Source organism: Sminthopsis crassicaudata, chromosome X (genome assembly GCF_048593235.1).
Source record: "Sminthopsis crassicaudata isolate SCR6 chromosome X, ASM4859323v1, whole genome shotgun sequence".
NCBI lineage: Eukaryota > Metazoa > Chordata > Mammalia > Dasyuromorphia > Dasyuridae > Sminthopsis > Sminthopsis crassicaudata.
Genome location: NC_133623.1, coordinates 87,480,494 through 87,503,655, shown reverse-complemented (window position 1 = coordinate 87,503,655; position 23,162 = coordinate 87,480,494). Strand labels below are relative to the sequence as shown.

At 42.0% G+C, this 23,162-nt stretch overlaps 1 protein-coding gene and 1 long non-coding RNA gene across 10 annotated transcripts in view; both read right to left on the bottom strand.

Annotated features, from left to right (window-relative positions):
* The window catches only part of LOC141548957 (uncharacterized), a 1,406,018-nt gene that overhangs the window by 434,416 nt on the left and 948,440 nt on the right, over positions 1–23,162 (bottom strand). The window lies entirely within an intron of this gene.
* Positions 390–17,604, bottom strand: LOC141548458 (synaptonemal complex protein 3-like). Of its 2 annotated transcripts, XM_074277342.1 has the most exons (9): positions 17,413–17,604; positions 15,355–15,501; positions 14,624–14,705; positions 13,857–13,891; positions 12,442–12,559; positions 10,114–10,213; positions 6,408–6,506; positions 985–1,089; positions 392–542 (listed from the first exon to the last, which is right to left on the bottom strand). In XM_074277342.1, the coding sequence occupies exons 2-8, from the start codon at positions 15,482–15,484 to the stop codon at positions 1,021–1,023; spliced, it is 633 nt and encodes a 210-aa protein (XP_074133443.1). In that variant the 5' UTR covers positions 15,485–15,501; positions 17,413–17,604; the 3' UTR covers positions 392–542; positions 985–1,020. The 2 variants fall into 2 exon arrangements, with proteins under 2 accessions (XP_074133444.1, XP_074133443.1); XM_074277343.1 differs by lacking the exon at positions 6,408–6,506 and having other exon boundaries at positions 390–542.

Below are 23,162 nucleotides of genomic sequence, written 5' to 3'. Positions count from 1 at the left end.
TTGAAAAATACTTGTTTTTGTATAAAGGCAGATATGAAATACTCCAAGAATGTTAAATAGCAGCATTGACCTTTAAAATTATGAAATATTCCCATTGTTGCCAAGAACATGTTACTTCATTATAAATAATGTTCATTCCTTAGAACTGAAGTTCACATACACTGTTAAGTCTTTCACACTAAAGAATTATTTTCTTGGCTGTTTTGTTAATATAGACCAAAAACTGATTTCTTTAAACAATATAGTTTGACTAAGTCTATTTCTAAGTTTCTAGTTCTAATATCTAAGTTTCATTAGCTTGTTTATAGAACTGAAATGTACAGATAACAAAATGTGTATTAAATAAAACGTGAGTATGTATATGTATATACACTTACATGTTTCTCTGCACTTGGTTTAATTAGCAGTTGAGGTGGTTAGTATGTTTGCAGCTAAAAAGACCTACTGAGCCTGAAAGGTGAAATTCCGTTAAATCTTTATTATTAGGAACCATAAGTTTTTAACTGATAACAGTAAGGAAAAATTCACCAATCCCAAAGGACCTGAAAAAGAATAAAGGGAGTATATTTTAATTTATTATTTATTACTCATTGAGGCATTTTCAGTCAATATAACACAAAAGATCTTGCAATGATAAACAAGCCATGTAACAACAAATAATCTTTTAAACCATCTTTCTTAAGTCACAGCAAATATTTGCATTTCCTTTAGCTCATGGTTGTAACTGTACCATATTACTAAGTCCACATTCTTTCTTCAAAGAGCCATAAGAATAACATGGATTAAATAACTTTTTGAACTCTTGCCAATATTTGCTGTTGTTGTTACAAAAAAGGAGATACGAAAGGAAATATTTAATACTTTAAAAGTAATATAATATACTTTAATATAATATAATTTAATATGCTCTTTTGTTTGATGAAAGAAATGTATAATGTGTTAATCTTAATTTTTTTTCAGTTGAAAATATACCACATTACTTACAATGTCCATCATAATTTTCTTTTGTAACATGGCCACTTATTCTTGTAGTTCATCTTGTGCACCTATAAGAAAGCTTTCATGGTTCTTTTCCAAGTCTTCCATATCCTACAAAGTAAAAGGCCAATATCGATTAGTAAAAATTACCTGTATCTTCTAAATTCTAACAATTTATAGCAGTGCAACAACTATGCAAGGGATATAAAGAAACCTAGCAGCTGAAAGATTAGTCCCGTTTTTAAACCATTAGTATACCATGGAAGAGATACGCACACAGTAAAGTAGTATTTTTCAGACCTACTACACAGTATTTAAGATTATGTGACATGCTGGGGGAGAAGAGAATAAGAAAAGCTGTAAAGGACTGAAACTCTTAAAAGGTGTGCTTGAATCAGACAACCGAGCACTAATTAAGGCTAATTACCTATCCAATGATGATTCTATTAGCCTAAGTTTTGAAAAATGGCCCTTCTCACTGTTCCGTGCTGTCTCAATGTTTGGTGCGAACAGATAATCGTAGGAAGGATTAGAGGCTGGTGTGAGACAAGCCAGGCTCACTTTTTGGCAGGACGAGGAGGAGAAAGGTTGGTGTGGCAAACAACTGTGGCAGTTTGTCTGTCTCCTTCACTTCTCCCTCTAAAGACCAAGGACTTTTACTTATCCTGACTCCAGCTGTTCTTGGAACTAGCCCAGACTTTACAAAAAGGTTTCCCAAAGCATATTATCTGCAGACAACCATCCAAGTTACCCATCATTTTCAACCATCCCTGCCAAATTACAATGGCCCCGGTGATGTAGTAGAAGACTTTACCTAGCAATACTTTGTATCAAGAAAAAATTATTAAAAAGTTAACATTTAGGTAAAGCATTTACTCTGTGTTCAGCGCTTTCCAATTATTCCTTCATTTCAATCTCACAATGACCCTGGGAGGGAGGTGTGTCTGAAGCCCCATTTGAACTCTGGACTTCTTGACCACAGGCTTAGAATTCTATCCATTCTTCCTAGAAACCAATTCTGACACACTTTCCAAAACAGTTCAAATTAAATGACATCATTTCAAAATTCAAAGGGGCCTCACAGGTTGAGTCATACCCGAAAAAGCATCCCCTCTACAATATGCCTGACAAACGGTCACCTGGCCTTTGCCTAAAGAACTCAGCAAGGGAAGGAGTATATTCCATTACCTTGTTACATACAGGATGTCCCAAAAATCTTAGCGTAGTCTATAATAATATGCACCCACATATAAATTAGATAGATAGATAGATAGATAGATAGATAGATAGATAGATAGATACTAGATGTCATATATGATATATATACAGAACATAAAAAAGAAAATAAATCTGTATTAATTTTGGTACAAGAACAAGTATTAGGTACAGGCACAAGGTCTTCCAACCAAACTTCACAAAATCGTTTGATCATACTCTCAAAGTGACCAAAATTATTTCACAGAGTCACAAAAAAACAACAAAATTCATCTAGAAAAACAAAAGGTCAAGAATTTCAAAAAAATTAATGAAATGCAAAGGATGGTGGCCTTAGCGGTACCAGACCTCAAACTCTTCTATGAAGTCATCAGAACCATTTGGTACTGGCTGAGAGACAGAATGGTCGATCAATGGAATTCATTAGCGTAAAAGACACAACTGACCAGGTGATCTGTTTGATAAACTCAAAGACTCCAGCTTCTGGGATAAGAACTCACTATCTGACACAAATTGCTAAGGAACTAGAAAACAGTATGTCAGAAACTAGGCATAGATCAACATCTCACACCCTATGCCAAGACAATGGGTATATGATTTCATAAGAATAAGGGATGCTAGTATAAGCAAATTAGGAGACCAAGGGATAATTTGCCTGTCATATCTTTGGAGAAGGGAAGAATTTATGACCAAATAACAAGAAAAGAACCTTAAGAAAAGTAAAATGGATAATTCAGATTACATTAAATTAAAAGGTTTTTACACTAACAGAAGCAGTGCAGCCAAGGTTAGAAGGGAGCAGAAAGCTGGGAAACAATTTTTACAGTCAGTGTTTCTAATAAAGACCCTATTTCTAAAATAAACCGAGTCCAATTTATAAGAATAAAAGTCATTTTCCAATTAAAAAAATGGTCAAAGGTTATGAACAGAAAATTTTCAAATGAAGAAATTAAAAGCTCTAAAGCAGTGTAGATTGCGGAAATAAGAATTAAAACAACTGAAGTACCACCCTCATGCCTTTCAGATTGGCTAAGATGAAGAAGAAGATAATAAATGTTGGAGGGGATGTGGGAAAACTGGGGCACTAATGGATTGTTGATGGGAGATGTGAAATGATCCAACCTTTTTGGAGAGCAAGTAGGAACTCTGCCCAAAGGGCTATCAAACTGTACATACACTGTGATTCAGCAGTGCCAGAGATCACAAAAGAGGAGAAGGAACCCACGTGGATAAAAAATATTTGTAGCAGCGCTTTTTGTGATGATAAAGAATTGGAAAATGAAGGGATGCCCATCATTTGGGGAATGACTGAATAAAATATAGTATATAAATTCAATGGAATATTATCTTTCTATTAGAAATGATGAACAAGGTGATTTCAGAAAAGCCTGGACTTACATGAACGGATGCTGAGTAAAATGAGCAGAAGCAGGAAAAAACCCTGTACACAGCAACAGCGAGATTGTGTGATGACCAGCTATGATAGACTCAGCTTTTCTCAGCAATCCAGGGATCCACAGCAATCCCAACAAACTTGGGATGGAAAATGCCCCTGCGTCCAGAGAAAGCACTGTAGAGACGGCTTGTTCCAGTGGCAGCCAGAACCCATCACCATATTCAAGACTGAGGTTTTTCAAGGGCGTACAACAGTGGCGTTATGAGTCTTTTTGGCTTCCAGGACACTGCTAACTCACACTGAGTCTGAAGGTCACTAAAATCTCCAGCTTTCGGAACAGTTGTCCAACTATATCTGCAGCACCTCGCAAGTGTATAGCTAACTTTTTGTATCCAAGGAGTTGTCACCTTGTCGTATCCAAGTAAATGTCACCTTCTTAAGACTCAGTGACCCTCGCCTGTTTGCATCTTTCTGGGTGCTGTCTTCAGGACACTGAAGCACTGACTGTTAACTGAAAATGTAAGGAGCGTGCCATCTATACCTTTATCCAACTGTGCCATACAATCCAATGTTGGCCATACAAGGCCCAGCACCTGTGCCTTTCATTAAACCATAAAATCTACACAAAGTACAGCATGGCATTCAGGCTCAGAACCAATGTAAGCAAAGCTGTCGTGCACGCGATTTGCTACGTGTCAGATCAGCACATGTGCCCAGGCTTGCTGTACGTCGTTATAACGTGAAGGCCAGTTGTTAGGTAGCTGGTGAGCTTTGTTATGCAAGTAGAAAACTTATGGGTTATTTCTGCGGCGTGCTCATCTGCACTGTTTATGATGTAAATTCATGCATATTCCAACATATTCCATCTTTTAAGGATGAATAAGATGCATAATGAGCATTGGTAGCCAGACTCAGAGAATATATCAGTGTGGGTTTTGCCCAGGGACGATTTGGAGAGAGGCTACTGAGCTTTGGGAAGGGCAAGTGGTAAGAGAATGGGAGCCTGCTTGTTAATCCCCCCTGTGGAGGGGCCCTTCTAGCAAGCAGCGCCACCTGCCCAGAGATGTTGCTCGTGTAGTCCAATGTATAGTCTAGAAGACAGACACAGAAATGTGTGTGTGTGTGTGTGTGTGTGTGTGTGTGTGTGAGAGAGAGAGAGAGAGACAGAGACAAAGACAGAGAGAGACAGAGAGAGACAGAGAGAGAGAGAGAGAGAGAGAGAGAGAGAGAGAGACAGAGACAGAGACAGAGAGACAGAGACAGAGACAGAGACAGAGACAGAAACAGAGAATAGAAATCTTTGAGAGCAGCAGGCTTTGTATACTCCCCTTCAAATGCCTTCTGGCTTTCACTGGAGCAGGTACAGCCTCCTGGAAGCCATCACGATTTAGGCAAGGGGTTGTATTTTAACAGGTGTTTAATGGATGCTTTGATACCAATCTTTTATGCTCCTTTTCCCACTTTGCTTAAATATTTTTCTAAAGTGATGACATTTGTAGCAGTTCCGGCAGCATACGAAAGGGAAGAAACTTAATTGACTAAGAAGGTAAAGACAAACAAGCCAAGAATGTAAAGGAAATACTACTGCAACCCTAAAGGCAGACAAGAATCCGGTTACAACCATGCAGGAGGAGAACTAAGGGTGACGATCCGCTGCCCTGAAATCCCGCCGGAAGGACAGAAGGACCTTGCCGAGGACTAAGCAAAGCCCTCTCGTTTGGTTTGGTTGAACCTTTATGCTTAGCTGACTTTTTCCTGCTGCCAAACTCCAGCCAAATGATCCTCAGATCCACCTGCCCAGCTCCAACCTCTGCTCATTCTCCTTTGTGTTCCCACCTCCTGACTGGACATTTTAACTCCGTGCAAAACTGAACTCATGGTTCCCCCACCCCGGACCCTCCTCTTCTTTAGCACTCTTCTCCCAGACCTCCAAGCTCACACCCTCCGTGTCCTTCTCCCATTTCCAAGCTGTGACCACACCTTGCCAAGGTCACCTTCAGCATCCCTCACACGTGCCCCCTCCCTTCTGACCTACTCCCACCCCAGCGCAGTCCCTCATCCCCTCACACCCGGACTGCTACAATAGATACTGGTGGGACTGCCTGTCACAAGGCTCTCCCCGCTCCAGCCCATCTGTCACTCAGCTGTCAAAACTGATTTTAAAACACCAGCACCAGTGGCTTACCAACTACAGTGTCAAATAAAAAAAGTCTGATATTCAGTCTTTCATAACCTCCCAATATTTCCAGTTTTCTTCTAACCTGCCCTGCCCTGCCCTGCGATGCACTTATACCAACCTTCTTGCTGGTTCTCGTCCAAGACCCCCCATCTTCCCACGGGGCATTCTGACTGGCCCTATTCTAAACCTGGAATACCCTCCCTCCTCATTCTCACATCCTGACTTCAAGTCCCCGCTAAAACCCCACCTGACACAGGAATTCTTTCCCAATGACCCTTCATTCTAGTGCCTTCCTTCTATTGATTGTTTCCAATTCACCTTGCCTATAGCTTCTTTGTACACAGTTGTTCACATGCTGTCTCCACCTCGGAGCTCCTTCAGAGCAGAGATTGTCTTTCTTTGCCTTTGCTTCCCCGTGCTTAGCACAGAGCTTAGCATGCAGTAGGCACTTATTATTTCCTATTAGATGATTCATAAAATGTCAGTTTGTACTTTAGCAACATAGAAAGACAAGGGTAAACTCTAGGATATGATGAAGTATTGAAACACAATATTTGTAAACATTTTCCATCAATTCAGAAAACTATTATTGCTGAAATTAAGTTTTAACAATGTATGAAGACCATGCATATACCAGACCTTTAAGAACTGTTCATATTGCTGTTTAATCGTATTCAGAATCTGGCTCTGAATCTTTCTGCCTTTTTGAAACATCTTTAGTTGTTGTTGAATTATATTCTAAAAACAAAAATAAGATAGTCACGAGCTTACAAAATGGAAATTATGGCTAAAAATTCAACATTAAATTCAATAATTGAATAGTGGCAAATTCATTATCACCATAACCTAATATTCTATTTCCCCATCAGTATAAAACAATTCTTAAAACATATCAAAAGGAAAAGGTCACACCTAATTTAGCTAGACGGAAAGATTAGGTATGAATGTCATCTTAACCCCTGAATAGCAAAAAGGACAAGAATCCCCCTCCATCCAAATCTATTCCTCTCCTTTATTTTTATCTGAATTGAGAATGACTTAGAAGTTGCAAACCTGGGAGACTATGATAGTGGTGCCCTCACCAGAAAAAGGGAAGTCAGAAAGAGAGGAAGATTTGAGAGTAACGATGAGTTCTTCATTAAGGTCTTTCCCATAGTTTTAATGAATAATAACAGTTCCATATTCAGATCGCACAGTTTGTTGTTTACCCCTCTTTGTGTATTTACTATGTAAAAATCATATACCTTTCATACTAGGCTATAAATCTCATTAATGTAGGGATCATGTTATGTCTAAATTTTCTCTTTCCGGCACACAGTGGGTGCTCAATAAAGGTATAGAAATAGTAGGTAGTATTTATAAAGCACCTATGATTTGCAAAGTGCTTTTCTAATAATATCTTGTGTTAACCTTAATATCCCAGAGACGGAGATACTATTATATTCTCATTTTACACATGAGGACCTCTGTTAGACAGAATTTAATTGACTCCGCCAGGGTCACATAGCAATTAAATGGCAGAGGCCACATTTGGACTCAGGAGAACCTGGTTCAAAGCAGTATCCACTGTACCACCTCACTGCCTCTAGTATGCAGGCATACATATATGAACATTTGTCCCTGTAAGCATACAACGAAAGCCAAAACCGAGTGATAGGCTTACTATTAATTGCTGACAGTTATTATGTGGTAAAACCTAGTTTAGAAGAGAGCTTCAAGATATAGAGGACATGAAATGAGCTGATTTGTGAGAACTGGTCAGCAGTATGGTATAAACAATCATGAATCAGGTATAACAATCACATCTGATCAAAGGACATGAACAATTTTCAGATGACAAAATTTAAGCCATTTGTATTCGTAGCAAAATGCTCTAAATCATTATTGATTAGAAAAATGCTCATGAAAACAACTCTGAGGTCCCACCTCACACCTCTCAGATTGGCTGAGATGGCAGGGAAAGATGATAAATCTTGGGGGGGATGTGGGAAACCTGGGACATTATTGTTGGTGGAATGATCCAATGATTCTGGGGTGCAATCTGGCACGATGCCCAAAGGGCTCTCAAAGTGTGCCTACTCTTGGACCCAGAAGTACCACTACGGATATTGAGTCTGCATCCAAGGATGTTGTAAAGGAGCACAAAGGTCCCACGTGGGCCAAAATGTTTACAGCAACTCTTTGCGTGGCAAGAAAGCATTGGAACGTGCTTAGATGCCCATCATGGGAATAAGGCCTTGAATGGCTGAATAAGCTGTGGTACATGCAGGCAATGGAATATTATTGTTCTATGTAAACGATGGTGATCAAGCTGATTTTAGGAGGGGCTAGAAGGATTTACACGACCTGATGCTGGGAGAAACAAGCAGAACCCGTAATACACTGTACACAATAACAGCAAAAATGTGCGATGATCAACTAGGAAAGACTTGGTTCTTCTCCCTGGTTCAGTGATCCAAAGTAATCCCGATAGACTTTGGACAGAAAATGTTGTCTGCACCAGAAAAAGAACTGAGGAGACTGATGGTGAATCAGCACATGCTACATTCGCTTTTTTTTTTTTTCTTCCCCATGGTTTTTCCCTTTGGTTTTGATTTTTCTCTCACAACATGATTCATAAAGCAATGTGTATTAAAATTAATTAATTAAAAATAATAATCAGACCTGAATTGTTTGTTCTAGCCCTGGAGATGTTTGAGCATGTGGCTGGTCCTAACCTGTCGTCTCCAAACCACTTTAGCCAGCCCCTCTGCTCATGGTTCCCAACACAAACCACTCTCCCACCTGCTACGGCAGCTTGGTTCACAAAGTTCCTTTTGCCGACAAGTCCCTCTCCTTCCCCTTCCAACCAGCCAGATGCTTCTCATCCTTGCCTTCTTACAAATTCGATCTCGTGAATCCCTCCTTCTGCCTTTCTCTCTTATTTCTTCCCTATGTACAGAGCGTCTCTTCTCATGAAATTATAAACTCCCAAGTGAAGAATTTTGGCTTCTTTATAAACCATGTAGGGCAGGAGACAGAGCAGACAAAATCCGGAAGACCTGGCTCTGAAGCCTGCATCAAACACTTACTAGTTATAGCACCCTGGGCAAATCACTCGATCCCTCCCACACTCATCTGAAAATGGGGGTCATAATAGCACCTGTCTCACCAATTCGAGAGCATCAAATGAGATGAAACTTCAAATGTTCTGCAAAAAAGTGCTATATTAACATTTGTATCTCTCCACAGCAAATGCACATTATAAATGCTACATATTTGCTAAATTGCTGATGTATTTATTGATCACATGAGTTGTTGGAATGTTTAGCTACAGTATGCCTGTTATTTCAACATAAATGAATTATACAGAAAAATACACAGTAGCTAAAAGTGCCAATTCAACAAATATTCATGCATTTGCAAGACTGTGTCATGTGCTATGGGAAATACAATCAAGTCTGTTATTCTAAAAGAAAAACCTTATCATTCTTAGCATGAAATCACAAATTATCAGAGATGGGCAACCTAAAGTAACTGGGCCCTAACTGATCAATGTGGAACTTCAAATACAAGGCATGCTTAGTTAACTCGTAGGCGATCCATAAGAAAACAATGGTAACCTAAGTAACCGAAGCGCTGGGAGAACAGACTTGGCATAACCATGGAGGCATCGGTCCTGAAAGCAAGCAATTTTTTTCTATCAGTCCAAATGAGGCACCAGGATATAATGGAAGGTTCAAAATCCTACATTTAAAATCCTGCAAGTAAAACTACTCCAGAGCCACTTCTAATTACACTATCCTGCACAAGTAATTTTTAAATAACAGTTATAGAAGTACTTTGGCGATTTAAGAATCACAAAGAAAATCTAAAATATTTCATCACATAAGTTGTGATTTATCACATAAGTTGTGATTACTAAGTTACTAAACTTAGCTCCACAGTTCAAGTACTCTCTCTCTTTTTTAAGAAGAGGGAAGGAAGCCATGATAAAATGAACAAGAAACATGCAAAAGAAAGAGCACTGAGTTAAAATTTTGGCTCTGACAATTCTTTATTTCATGGCCATAAGCGATTCATTAAAATTTCCTGAGCTTTAGTTCCCTTATCTATAAAATGGGGGAATATTTGTATCAGGTTGCTATTAGGAAAATGAAACAATAAAGTAGAAGAAAACTGGCTTTTCTGGTCCATGCCGAGTTTGATCTCTGAGGTGTAACAGCTAACAAGACCACAAAACAGAGCAAGCTATGGACAAGAGCAGCTTATTCCACCTCACAGAATTATTACCAGGCAGTTATCTGCATTTTCTACACTTAGATCTAGCATATCAACTCTCAAGTATGCCAAGCATGATACCAACAGCTAATTTTGCTTCCTCTTCCTTAGTTTTCTTAACATCCAGATGCCACTGCTGAAACAGTGTCAGGAACTGCCGAGAATATTCCTGGTTGAGTTTCTGCCTGTCAAAAGAATTTTGAACACCATCATTAGCATTGCTAAAATTAAATTAGTCAATTTCCTCAATTAACTGAACAATTTACATAACTAATGAAGTGTTTTATCATAAAGGGAGGGTGATCCTGAGGTGTTACCCAGAAGAGAAAATTCTACCAAATGAAATCAAACTTTAAAACACACAGCAATGGCCTATCTGCCATCACAGCATCAACCTTTCTAGATTCAGAGACACTGCCAGAAGAGGGTCACCAGATAGCGACTTTTTCTGTTACCTTAACAAGTCATTAGGACAAAGTACTAGGGCATGGAGCGGTTACAATCTGCACCAGTAGAACACCTACTCATATGGATGACATCTTAGATCCTTGAAATAGAAGTAATTAATGTAACATAAAAAGGGTACGACATTCATACTATAATAAGCTTTTTGATGGAAGTTGGTAAATACAAGTTTGTTTGATTTTTTGAAATTGAGTCATTTTTATCACTTTGGGTTATGGTCATAGAGAAGAGTGACCAGGATTTCTAGGATGTCACAAGAACATCATTCACTGAAGAAATGTTCTGGGCTACATTTCCCATTTCTTTCTTCCTTTCTAGGAGCATCACATCACCAGGCCAAGACTCTTAGGGGCAGACAGTTTGCTGACAGGTGGGGTAGGGGTGTTAAACAGCAAAGCTGGCGAAGTAGAGGTGAGCAGTGCCACGAAAGGAAAGCTACAGGCTAAAGTTGCAAGAAGGCAGAACGCACAGCACATGGAATGAGATAGCCATGGCACTCCTGAACTCAGGAGTATCTGAGTTCTGATAGCTGAGCCCAAAGATTCCCTTAGTCCATGCAGCAGGTAGCAGTGGACCGTATCCTTTTGCCAGTGGATTTTAAGTTCAGAAATAACGGAATTATTATAGCTAAAATAAATTATTGTCTCTCTCTGGAATGTGTAGGGAATTGCTTTCATTTATCCACAGAGACAGAGAATATTCCATTGCTTGCTTTTCTTACACTGCTTTTCTCCGGATTAAATGCTTTCCTGTGACTCCCAAAAGAATCTGTAAATAGAACATGTGGACTAGGAATCTGATTTGCAAAATAGTTAACAGCTACAGTGACCGGAGTGCCTGTGTTAGGGTAAAAATCCTCAGTTTTCTGCCGGGTGAGCTTAGGCAGTTTTTCTCTAACATACAAATTGTTGTCTTTTGCTCCTAAAAAAGGATGGAATTTTTATTATGATTACAGAAAATATGTTTTTTCAATTAGAAGAAGTAGAAGAGGGAGAATATACTTCTTTTGTTAATTGAAAAAAATTAAATTGAGATAGAATTGTTGGGGAAAATCATTTTTGTTCTACTAAATTAAGTGCTTCTGAAAAATCATGAAATCAAAAAATAAAAAGAAAAATTAATTTTAGTTCAGAATAACTTTTTGTTCTCTATTTTATACTTAAAATGGGTTCATTTCATAATATGAATATGAATCATGACATCATTAAGATATATAAGATTTCAGCATATATTTAATTTCAATTTATTTTTTCTTCTTTAGCACTAAAGTGATTTCATCCAATGGTTGATCCAAGAAAGTTAGTAAAATAATTTATAAACTCACAAGTATACAAAAGTAACAATGTTAATAAATAAAAATAAATAAAAAATAAAAAACAAATGTGTTTTTCAAAAACCCTTTTTTTCTTAAAGCAAATGAGATCTTTTATATGAAAGACAATTCTCAGCCAAATGAATTAGAAGGGTTTTATAGCAGAGAGAAAATGTGAATTGGTACATAAAATGTGGGCAGAAAGAGGTCAATAGACAGGAAATTTGGGAGGAAAAGGGGGGATCCAGATGCACAGAAGGTGTAAATAAAAGACATGGGAAAGATAACTTGTTTGCCTTAGTTTCCTCAATTGTAAAATGAGAATAACTGCACCTACCTTGCAGAAATATTGTGAGAGCAAAATTAGAAACTAAATGCAAGATGCGGAAGCAGAGAGAACATTTGAATTGGTATATAAAATGTAGGAAGGAAGACGTCAAAAGGCAGAAAATTTGGGAGGAAATGGGGGGGGTCCAGATGTACAGAAGGTATAAGCTCTTCTCATACTGAAGGACAAACACTCCAAGATGTTTTTCATATAATACACCAAAAATCTCAAAATTAAACTACCTTTTCAGTGTACATTTTGCATTCATGTTGGAATAAAAAAAGGTATTAAGAAAAATAAATCCTTACCTTTGTTCTTTATGCGTTTTCCAAATATCCTCAATTTTCTGAGTATTTCTTTTAAGAAAAGGCTCAGTATGCATTTCCAATCTTTTCTTCTTTGCTAGAAGAACTTCGTTAAACTGACCTGTAATGCAATATTAATCAAAATTTCATTTTCTGAAGTTTATATATTGACAATATAATGTAAGCAAACTGACTTGAGAAGTTTATTCATCAATACTAGGAAGCCTTGCTAAATTTAAATTTAAAATATGGATTTTAACAACTATTACACAACGGTGGCTTTTTCCTTAATGGCTAACTTTTTCCTTAAGAAAAATGCTTCCAGGTAGACTATAGATATTCTTTAAATAATAACATAAAACCCAGTGGTTCCAACCTCAGATTACATAATTTATCCCTCCATTTTTTGATAAGTTTAAATAAAGGGTAATTTATTCTTTCTTTCCTAGATTACATGTGTATATACATGTGTATATAAAAGATTTTTAAGGATGAAGTCTCAGCCTTTCATGGTTTTTAAGTCATAAATTTGACGACATTTTCTAGTCAAGATACAAAATATCAATCAATTTAGAGGACCTCTGGAAAATGAAAGCATACATATCTCCTTTAACTTGTTTAAGGTAGAGTATGTTGCAATGGAAAAAAGCGACGCATCTGGAATCAAAGGATCTGGGTTCCAACGCTAAGTCTGCCATCGTCCCGTGAGTGGCAACCTTCAATGGTGTCCCTTTGCTCTCTCTGTTGGGGGGAGGAGCTGACAGCAGCATGTATGTGCATTTTAGAGGTGGCTAAGGGCTTTACCAATATCCCCTCCTTTTATCATCACAAGAGCCCAGAGAGACTGTGCTTTCATTGTCTACATTATGCAGATGATTCATTGGAGGCAAACAGAGAAACCCAGGAAGTCTCCTGGCTCCAGGACCCGTTCCCTACTTCAGGGTGCCACCTAGCAGAGATGCCCTAACGTGGCTTCTGGGTCACTTCTAGGCCAAGATCAACGATTCCTGTCATTTGGGGGGACACAAAATGCCCGCTGAGAGAATAAAGGCTTCCTTTTTCTCTTTGCATGCCCAGTTCCCAGCACCGTGTCTGGAACATAGCAGACATTTAATTAATTCTTTCTGAGTTCAGGCTGGATCTCCCCAGTTCTTTTTCCAACGTGAATATCCCACTAAGTGCTCCCCTGCAGCACAGCTATTATCGGCTCTCCCCATTAGAAATGAGCAAAGGACAATGAGGGAGCCCAAGATACATACCAGACGCATCTCCAAAACCAACCGCACGTGAAACACACATAGGGGCCAGAGCCCCTCCCAGAGGCTAGCAATGCTAGAATCGGACTCTTCTCCAACTTTTCCAAGCACAGGCTTTATACAAAGGAATGTCTTTTAGTAGAATGGAATCTTCCAACGTACCTCCAAAAGTTTCCAGCATGCTCTGTATTTCCCTCCTAAAAAGGAACAATTGAGTTGTACATTGAAAAGAATATTTTTCATAGTGCATTTTCTATTTGCATCAAAGTAGTCTTCTATTAAAATATTTAACTAAAAAACCTGCCAAGTATGAGCACAGAAGGATATGTTTTAATATCATAAAAGCATCTAAAACCAAAGAGCAGGTGAATAAGAAGAAAGCCTCCATAACCACCAATATATTTGTAGCAGCACTACTTGTGGTAACCCCCAATCGCAATACAAGTATTTGCGCAGTGACTGGGGAAGAGAGAAATGATGAATTAGTACATGGGGAGAAGTACGGAAAGATGTACCTGAACTGAGGCCAAGTAAAGCAAAAAGAGCCAAGAAAACAAACTACAAAACGGTAACAATATAAATGACCCCCCCCCACACACACACACACACAAAAGTCCAAAGTGAATGTGGCAACTCTCCAGCATGAGCTGAGCGCCACATGGCTACACATGATGCCTTTGCACAGGAGTCCAGTTGTGGCGCATTATACGTCATTTCCAAAATAGGCATCAATTGTGCTCCTTTCCCCTCTTCCTTCTTAAGCATTATTTCTGTGGAGATTAGGGAGATCTTCTAAATAACTGTCGCATGAATGGCTTTCTAGGCGGGGGAGTCAATCCTCCCGGAGAAATGACGATGTGGAAAACAAAACTTGTCACTAACACCTCATTTATTGATTTATTAGTTAAAAACTGCTTTGCTCCCGTTACCTCAGCCCTTCTTTCAGTGCTGCAGCAGCCGTGACTGTGGCGGATCTTTTTACCCCAGGCTTCTCCCCGGCCGCGGTCCCTCCTGGAAACGGGACAAAGAACGGCTGAATCTCAGTCTGCTGCCAGGGAGGGTGCTCATGAGCCCGCAGGGGCCGTGCCCTTTTACGCTACGGACCGTCCGGCCTTTTCAAACCGCGTTTTGTTTTCACAAGCGCGCGTACAGTTGCGGCGGGTGGTGAGCGGGGCCCCAAGGCTGCGCCGCCCGCAGCCAGTTCCCACGGCGGCTGCCCAAATGGAGCGGCTTTAACGTGTGGGCCCGTCACTGCGCGGCTGGCGGGGCGCCAGATCTAGCTGCTCTGCGGGGCTCCCCGCCACAGGGGCTACAGGATGTGAGGGCTCAGCCCCGGGGCCTCAGAAACGCCCGCCCGGTGCCTCAGGCAGGGAGCGGGCGCAGCCGGGATCGGCCCAAAGAGACCGGGGAGAGCCAGAGCTCGGCAAGCGCGGGACTCCCCCCACCCATCAAGCGGGACTCACGGCGGGGTTCAGAGCGCTTCAAGGCCTTCCCAACAGCCCCCACCCATGCATGGGCCACCGGCACACGGGCCAGGGGCACACTGTGGGGGAGAAGGTGCTCCCGCCGTTTCCATTGGGCGCCTTGGAAGAGACACCACTGCATTTGGTGAAACTGGGGGCAGCCCCATCGCTGTCACCAAGGGGCCGGTGTCCGGTACCTTCCTCGGCGTCTGCGCGAGAATCACGCGGACCTTTCCCGCCTTCCTTGTCAAAGTCATCGGCTGGCCTCTCGCGAGCCTTCGCCGCTAGTTCCCCACATGTCCCGCCAGCTCTGCCTTCAGGTTCCATAATTAGGCAATTTCTTACTGTAATAAATAAAATATTTTCAACACTACTTTAAAATCCAAAGACTAAATGTGACAAAGTCCTCCCCCGCCCCCAACCAGGCTCAGGCGTCACCCGGACCGCAAGGCGCGCCTCAGGCTTCCACAGCGGGGAGAAGACCGCCTCACAAGGGAGAGCGCGAGGCAAATCCAAGAGTGCGGCTGCGCCAGGCGCGAGGCAGGAAGAGAAGCGCGCACTCCTCACGTGATTTCCTTATTACTGCGCAGGCGTCAAGGGAAGGGGAGGAATAGGAGCGAGGAGGAGGAGGGGCGGGGCAAGGAAGAGAAAGGCGGGAAATAGGGGGGAGGGTAGAAGAAAAAGGGGAAAGGGAAAGAAAGGGAGGGGACGGAAAGTGGGAAAAGGAGGGAAAGAAGGAGAAGGCGGGGAAAGGTAGGAAAGAAGGGAGAAGAGGAGAGGAGAACAAAAGGGCAAAGGGAGGGGGAAAGGGTGAAATGCAGGGAAAGAAGGAGGGGGCGAGGAGGAAACTGGGGAAAGGGGAGAAAGAAAGGAAAGGTAGCTAAAGAGGGGGGGGAGAAAAAGGACGGAGATAGAAGGAGGAAAAGTGAAAAGGAAGAGAGGAGGATAGAAAGAAGGAATGAGAAAGAGAGAGAGAGACAGAGAGAGACAGAGGGAGAGAGACAGAGAGACAGAGAGACAGAGAGAGAGAGACAGAGAGAGAGAGAGAGAGAGAGAGAGAGAGAGAGAGAGAGAGAGAGAGAGAGAGAGAGGAGGGGGGAGAGAGAGAGAGAGGAGGGGGGAGAGAGAGAGACAGAGACAGAAAGAGAGAGAGAGAGACAGAGAGAGAGAGAGAGAGAGAGAGAGAGACAAAGGGAGAGAGGGAGGGAGGAAAGGAGGGAGGGAGGGAGAGATGAAAGAAGGGTAGGAAGGAAAATCGGAAGGAAAGGAGAGAAAAGGGAGGGAGAGCTGAAAGGCATCGGAGACAAGGGGAGGAAGAGAGAAACAAGATCAAGAAGGAAGAGACAAGAGGAGAAAAGGAAGATAGGAGTGAGGATGAGGAGGGAGAGACAGGAAGGGAGCAGAAGAAAGAAGAGAAGGCCGAGCCATCAGAGGAAGAGGGAAAGGAGAGAGGAAGAGGAGGAGAAGGGGGAGGGAATAAAAGTGCCCTCTTCCCTCTGACGGGGGAGGGGAGCGGCCTGGTGCCCTCTCTCAGCCTTCAGGTCCGCGCCCCTCCCTGCCTCAGGTTTCTCCTCTATCCACAGGTTCCAGGAGCCTCCTGGCCTTCATAGGCAGGCCTCGCTCTACCTCCTCCTCCGACTCCCGCTGGCCGCCCTGGGAGGGCTCAGACCTCTTCCCCACCCCCAAGCCGGGCCTCAGGCCTCGGGAGCCTGGAGAAGTCGGTCCCCAGCGAGGGATCGCAGGCCAATCCGAAGAGCCAGCTATTGTTCTGATCCCTGACATCTGTCTGATCTGAGCCCTCCCTCTCTCCACCTGAAGAAGTTTCAGGGCAGACAGCCCTCCTCTCCTCTTGCCTGGACTACTCCAGTAGCTGCTGGGTGACCTTGCTGCCCCAGGTCTCTACTCTGGGCAGCCTGTCCTCCACGCTGCTGCCAGAGTGATCTTCCTAAAACCAGGTCTGACCTTGTCACACCCCCCCATCCTCACCACTCTCCCTATCACCTCAAGGATGGGATAGAAAATCGTCTCTGGCATCCAAAGCCCATCAAAACCTGCCTCGATCTGTGCACTCGTCCCACACCTACACCCTCCCTGCAGACAGTCTGTGATCCAGTGACACCCTTTGCTGTTCTTTGCCCAGGACAGTCCGTCCCCCTGTTCTGGTGATTCTCACGTGCTCTTCCTGCTCCCTGCAAAGCTCTCCCCTCTCATCTAGGCCTCCCATTCCCCTGATTTCCTTCCAGTCAGCATCTTACCTTTTTCAGGAAGCCTTTTCTGGCACCCTTATCTCTAGAGCCTTGTTCTCTTGTTTGTTCCCAATGTGTCCAATGTAGGGTTTGTTGATATTTCAGTTATTTGTATATTGCGGCTGCTAGAGAATGTGAGGTCCTTGAAAATAGGGATTGTTTTGGTTGTTTGTTGGTTTGTTTTTTCCCATTAAGTGCCTGGCACTTATTTATAGTAAATGGCCTATATGTTATATATATTGTGATATATATAATATATTATAAATATTATATATTATATTATAATATAATATTATATATTATATTATATATATACTATATATTATAAATATTATATATTTATATAAAATGGCTTATATATTAGGCCATTTATAAATGTTTATTGAAAGAATAACTGAGGCTTTCTTAAGTTTTCTTCCTCCTCGGATGACATGAATCGTCGCCTCTTGACCATCCTGCTTATCTTCTTGTCCAGCTCATTCTGGTCTCTCCAGTAGACTGAAGGCTCCCGTCTTTTGTCTCTTTCTGCATCTCCAACAACAAGCACAGTGCCTAGCATGGAGATGGTGCTTAGCATTTGCTTTGTGAGTGATAAGAATAAATAATTATGCACTTGTGATTCCCACCTTCCACACGTTATTTCTATAATCTGCAAAACAGTCACAGAGAGGTTGCTATAGCAACTCCAGCTTCTCCGATTCTCATCCCACTTGCTTTTTTATGATTTTTTTTGAGATTTGCCTTTCATATTTTCCAGAGAAGAAATGAAAAAATACTTCCACGAGGAAAACATTTAAAGGTGAATAATTTGTTAAAGGGAGAAATCTTTACACTTAGATTTTACACTCCTTATTTTGCTAAGTAGCATTTATATATGTATATATATATATATATATATATATATATATATGTATATATATATATATATATATATATATAATTTTTTCACCAAAGATTGAATTACAATGGAATATGCTGGTATTCCTATACTTTCCATTCCTTTTGATCTTCAAAACAAGATATTACAATAAATAGTAGGTGATACACACACACACACATTTAAATTTTTTCTAAGCTGTCTCTTCTCTCTCCAGGTCCAAGGCCAAGTCAAAGATGGGAGGGAGGGAGGAAGGCAGAAACAAAGGATGGAACCCTGCCCTTGAAGAGGAGCAGGCACACAAGAGATTTGCACAGGCACGTGCACCTCCCCCCCCCCCACGCAGACATTATCCTCCCTACGTGCACACACCCTCAGAAACAAAGGTCCTGAGGGTTCCAGGGCATTGCGCCCCCCTTCCACACATCCTGCTGGGCAGTGTGAAAGGGGACAGCTGGGGAGGGGAGAGAGTCCTGGCAAATAGGGGAAGAGAGGAGAAGCAGAAAAGGGGAGCGGTAGGGTGGGGGGGGTGCGGGCGGGGACCAGCCAGGGGCCCGTCTCTCTCTCAAAGCTGCTTCATCCCTGGCAGGACCGGGAGGAGCGTCCATCTGGGAGATGGGGGTAATGGAGACGTGGGGTCTCCAGAAGGACGCTAAGAAAACTGATGGAGGGCCACACAGAACTTCTGCTGCTCCACTCTTTGTACTTTAAAAGAAGGTGGGAGGGGGTCCTCCCGGGCTGTCACCAGAGGGAGGGGCGGGGCTCGGGAGGAGGGACAGAGAGGGCTTTGTGACCTCAGAGCAGTAGCAGCCCTCCCCCAAATCATTTCTCTTGCCCCCTCCCCCCCCCCCCCAGGTGAGAGGCCGCAGTTCCACCTAGAAGTGGGCCGGGCTCGGGCCAGTCAAGTTCCTGAGAGCAGGAGGGCTGGGGGGGGGGGGGAGCAGCCGCATCCAGCTTGAGGTGTTTACTGCAAAAGGGAGGACCACAAGGGAAGGGGGAGGTAGAGGGAGGGCTGTCCTGAGCTTCCTGAAAGCTGCAGCATATTATTATTGCATCATGAAACGCACAGAGTGAATCATTTGATCGGATTGAATCTAAAAGGCTTTGCCCAATCAGGCCGTTTCCACTAAGATTAGAACAAAGGCAGAAAGCTTGGAACTGATGAGAGAGAGAAAGGGGGAACACCGTTGGGGGCGCAAGGATAGTCCCGTGAAGGCGCAGAGTCCCCTGCAAAGGAATTTTCAGGCCCCAAAACCTAGATTGCTAAAAAGGCTTATTGTAGGGATTTTAGACGTAAAGTTTAGTTAGCAAAGTTGAGGGGAGAGATAGAAGAGCACCGGATTAGGTGCGGTGGGCAGAAACCCTTGGCATAAGGATGCCAACCTTAGGACTTCTGCAAAAGCATGGCGTCTAGCATTGCCCATTTATACTGGGGGCTGTTGGTGATGTTCAAGGTGGGTGAAGTCCCAGGCTCCTGGCGGGCTTTCAGTTAGCTCAGATCCCCTGGGGGTGGGAAAGCCCGGATATCATTGGAATTCAAAAGGGTGCTTTTTGACCAGGATTTGTGACTCAAAGGTCAGCCATGGGGGTTGGGGAATCAGAAAGGAATCTTAAAGGGACCTCAACCCCCATCAAAATGAAAATTACACCAGCTTTGAGGTATCATGTGACACCTATCATATTAAATAATAAAACAGAAAAAAATAAATGTTGGAGAGAATGAGGGGATATTGGAACACTTATGCATTATTGGTGGAATTATGAACTGACCATTGTGGAAAGAACTCTGTAACTACACCTAAAGGTCTATAAAATTGGCCATTCCCTTTGACCCAGCAATCCCAAAGAGGTCACAATGCATGGAGGGTGAGAGAAACAAAGCAGTCTTTTGTTTCCATGAAAGGATGTGTGATTGTGTGTGATGGCAGAAGAAATGAAGCAAAACAAGAATGTCAGAGCCCTTATCTGATCTTTGTGACTGGAGGTTCCTCAAATAGGGCAAAGCTAATAAGCTGCTCACAATTAGTGAGCAGAGGTGCTAAGTACAATAGGATACATCCGGGTCTCTCGATTTTGGGGGAAGAGTCAGTTAAGCGGGAAAAAGCTTAAGTCTTGCCTGGAATGCTCATGTTCAATAAGCTCACAAATATTGACTTTTCCTCCTCTGTAAAGAGTGAGGACTTGTTTTTATAGGCATGGGATACATGGTAAAAGGTGGACGTAACAAAGGGCAAATATGCAATAGGTGAACGCAGAAGCTGGGCCCTCTGTGATACTGTCATTGTGTTAACAGAGGAAGGTCTTGGAGGCTGGGACAGGTATAAAAAGATTTGCCCTTGCTTCTGTAAGTGTTCCTCTACTATAGTCAATCACTTCTGCAGTTGTGTCAAGACTTTTTACTTCACCCCTCCCAAGTCCAGCCTCCCGACTCTCAACAAAAGGACCTACAGATACAAAGATGTTTATAGAGATGTTTTTTGTGGTGGTAGAAATTTGGAAATTGAGAAGATGTTTATTAATTGGGGAATGGCTGAATTAATGTGCTAGAAGAATGTCACGAAATGCCATTGTTCTATAAGAAATGATGAGCAGGTGGATTTCAGAACAACCTGGGGACACTTGCAGGACCTGGTTCTGACTGAAGTGAGCAGAACCTGGAGAACTTTATATAAAATAACAGCAACATTTTGGAGTTGACCAACTTGGATATGATCTAAGATAGTTCCAAAAGTTCCAAAAGACTCATGATGCTATGCACGTCCAGAGAAACAATTCTGAACACAGATTAAAACATATCATTTTCACATTTTTGGTTGTTTTTTTCTTTCTCACGTGTTTCAATTTTGTTCTAATTCTTCTATCACACTATGACTAAAGTAGCAATAAGTTCAATATGATTAGACATATATAATGTATATTAGATTGCCATATTTGGGGAAGGGAGAAGGGAAGTAAGGAAGAAAAATATAAAAATATTGTAAAACTAAATTTGAACACTGAAATAGATATGTGTGTGTGTGTGTGTGTGTGTGTGTGTGTGTGTGTGTGTGTACTGTATAAACATACACATGCATATATATGTGATCAAATGTAAAACCCCCTGACACTCAAAGCCAATCACAATCTCCTTTCTTGCTTCCTTTTATTCTGGTTATTTAATTCTTCCCCAACTTGCCCCTTCTCTAGCCAACAGATTTTCTCTCCCACTACCAAAAGGAGGCTTCCATCTTTCTCAATTCTGATTCACGCTTAAAGTCCTTTAGCATTTCCTTGTGGAGAATTAAAAGCATTGTATTCTGGAAAGAAGTTTGACTGCCGTGGAATCAGAGGACCTGGATTTAAATACTGCCTCTGATGCTTAGTGCTTGTGTGACCCCTGGGGACTGACTTGACTTTATTGGGCCTCAGCTTCTTCTCCCCTGGTGTGGAAATGATAGGAGTTAAAGATTCCTTTCTAATTCCCAGCCCCATGAATCCCAATGGGAGATATCCGGGCTTTCCCAGCCCCCACTGGATCTGAGCTAACTTGGGCTGTCTCAGCCCCCATTCTAATGATCTGCTCAGGTTTCCCCAACCTCCTTTCCCCTTATCTAAAAACCCCTTGAATTCTATTCAAATGAAACCAGCCAGGAGCCAACATGGGACTACAACCACCTTCAAGATCACCAAAAGCCCCTGTTATAAAAGGGGGAACCCTGGAGCCCACTCTTTGTAGGAGCCCCAAACATGGCACCCTTACACTGGCCATGTTTGGGTTCTTGTCCACCCGGTGCCAGCTCTGGCCCCGGCATCTTTCTACCTTTACCCTTATTTCCAAACCCCAAATAAACCTCTTTTATTAATCTAGGTTTTCGGCTCTGTAAATTCCTTTACAGGGGACTCTGCGCCACTACTAGACCTCATTTAACTCCGTATCCTTGTGCCAAATCCAAAGGGGTTGCAGGGGAGCTCTATTTGACTCCCTGTACCCTGAACCTGCCACTAGACCTCAATAAACCCTAATTTCATTCAGGTACCCGTTACCTAACTCTCATCAGAAGAAACCACTGAGGTCACCAGAGTGCCTGGGATGATGTGTGTTCCCTTCCCTGATACGTATCATAGCTACAGACTCTTGCCTTAAAGATCTTCTTAGTCATATTCTTCTACTGACATCTATTTCTTTTTCTCTGACTGCCTCTATTTCTGTGACTCTAGGTCTTGCTTTGCTTTGTTATCTGGCTGGCAATAGGAGAGCCTCCTAGTTGTCAGATCTGTAGAGAAGGGAAAAATTCAGGATCAAACAAGAGATAAAGAAATAAAAAAGATATGATATAAAAAGGGTCATTTTGATGAAAGTGAATGAAAAGATTTTTAAACAAACAAAACCAATGCAAACATGATTAGAAGGAAAGCAGAAAACTGGGAACTATTTTTTTTATAGAAAATATCCCTGCTAACATCCTCATTTCTCAAATACACAGAGAATGAAGTCAAATGTATAAGAATTTCATCATTGCCCAGTGAATAAATGGTCCAAGCGATGAGGGTAGGGTGGTGAAGGAGAGGTGTGGCAGGGATGGGTGTGCAATCCTCTTCTGTAAGGGCTCGGGTGGACTCTAGCAAAAGAAATTCATTTACTAAAAGGCTGTGATAAAAAGGCTTTTATTGATAGAAAGACATCAAGATAGTGCTCTTGGCGAGCAATATCATTCTCAAGAGAGAACTGATTTTTGCAGAGACATTTTCTGAAGGCCTACTTGATACAGAAATAGACCAAAAGAACAGAATAGGCAAGCCCACTTAAGTTTGTATATGAAAAGGTACATGCTTTGGATATTCTTCTTCCTGGTTCCAAAGAGTGTGGGACCGTTTAGGTTTGTATATGAAAAGAGTCGTTCTC

What these genes read in the sequence shown, in the direction of transcription:
- LOC141548458 (XM_074277342.1), bottom strand. Translation starts at nt 15,484, where the DNA reads ATGGAACCTGAAGGCAGAGCTGGCGGGACATGTGGGGAACTAGCGGCG. An exon ending in CATGCTGGAAACTTTTGGAG is followed by an intron (nt 12,560 to 13,856) that starts GTACGTTGGAAG and finishes ATTGCATTACAG; the next exon opens with GTCAGTTTAACGAAGTTCTT. An exon ending in AAAACGCATAAAGAACAAAG is followed by an intron (nt 10,214 to 12,441) that starts GTAAGGATTTAT and finishes TTCTTTTGACAG; the next exon opens with GCAGAAACTCAACCAGGAAT.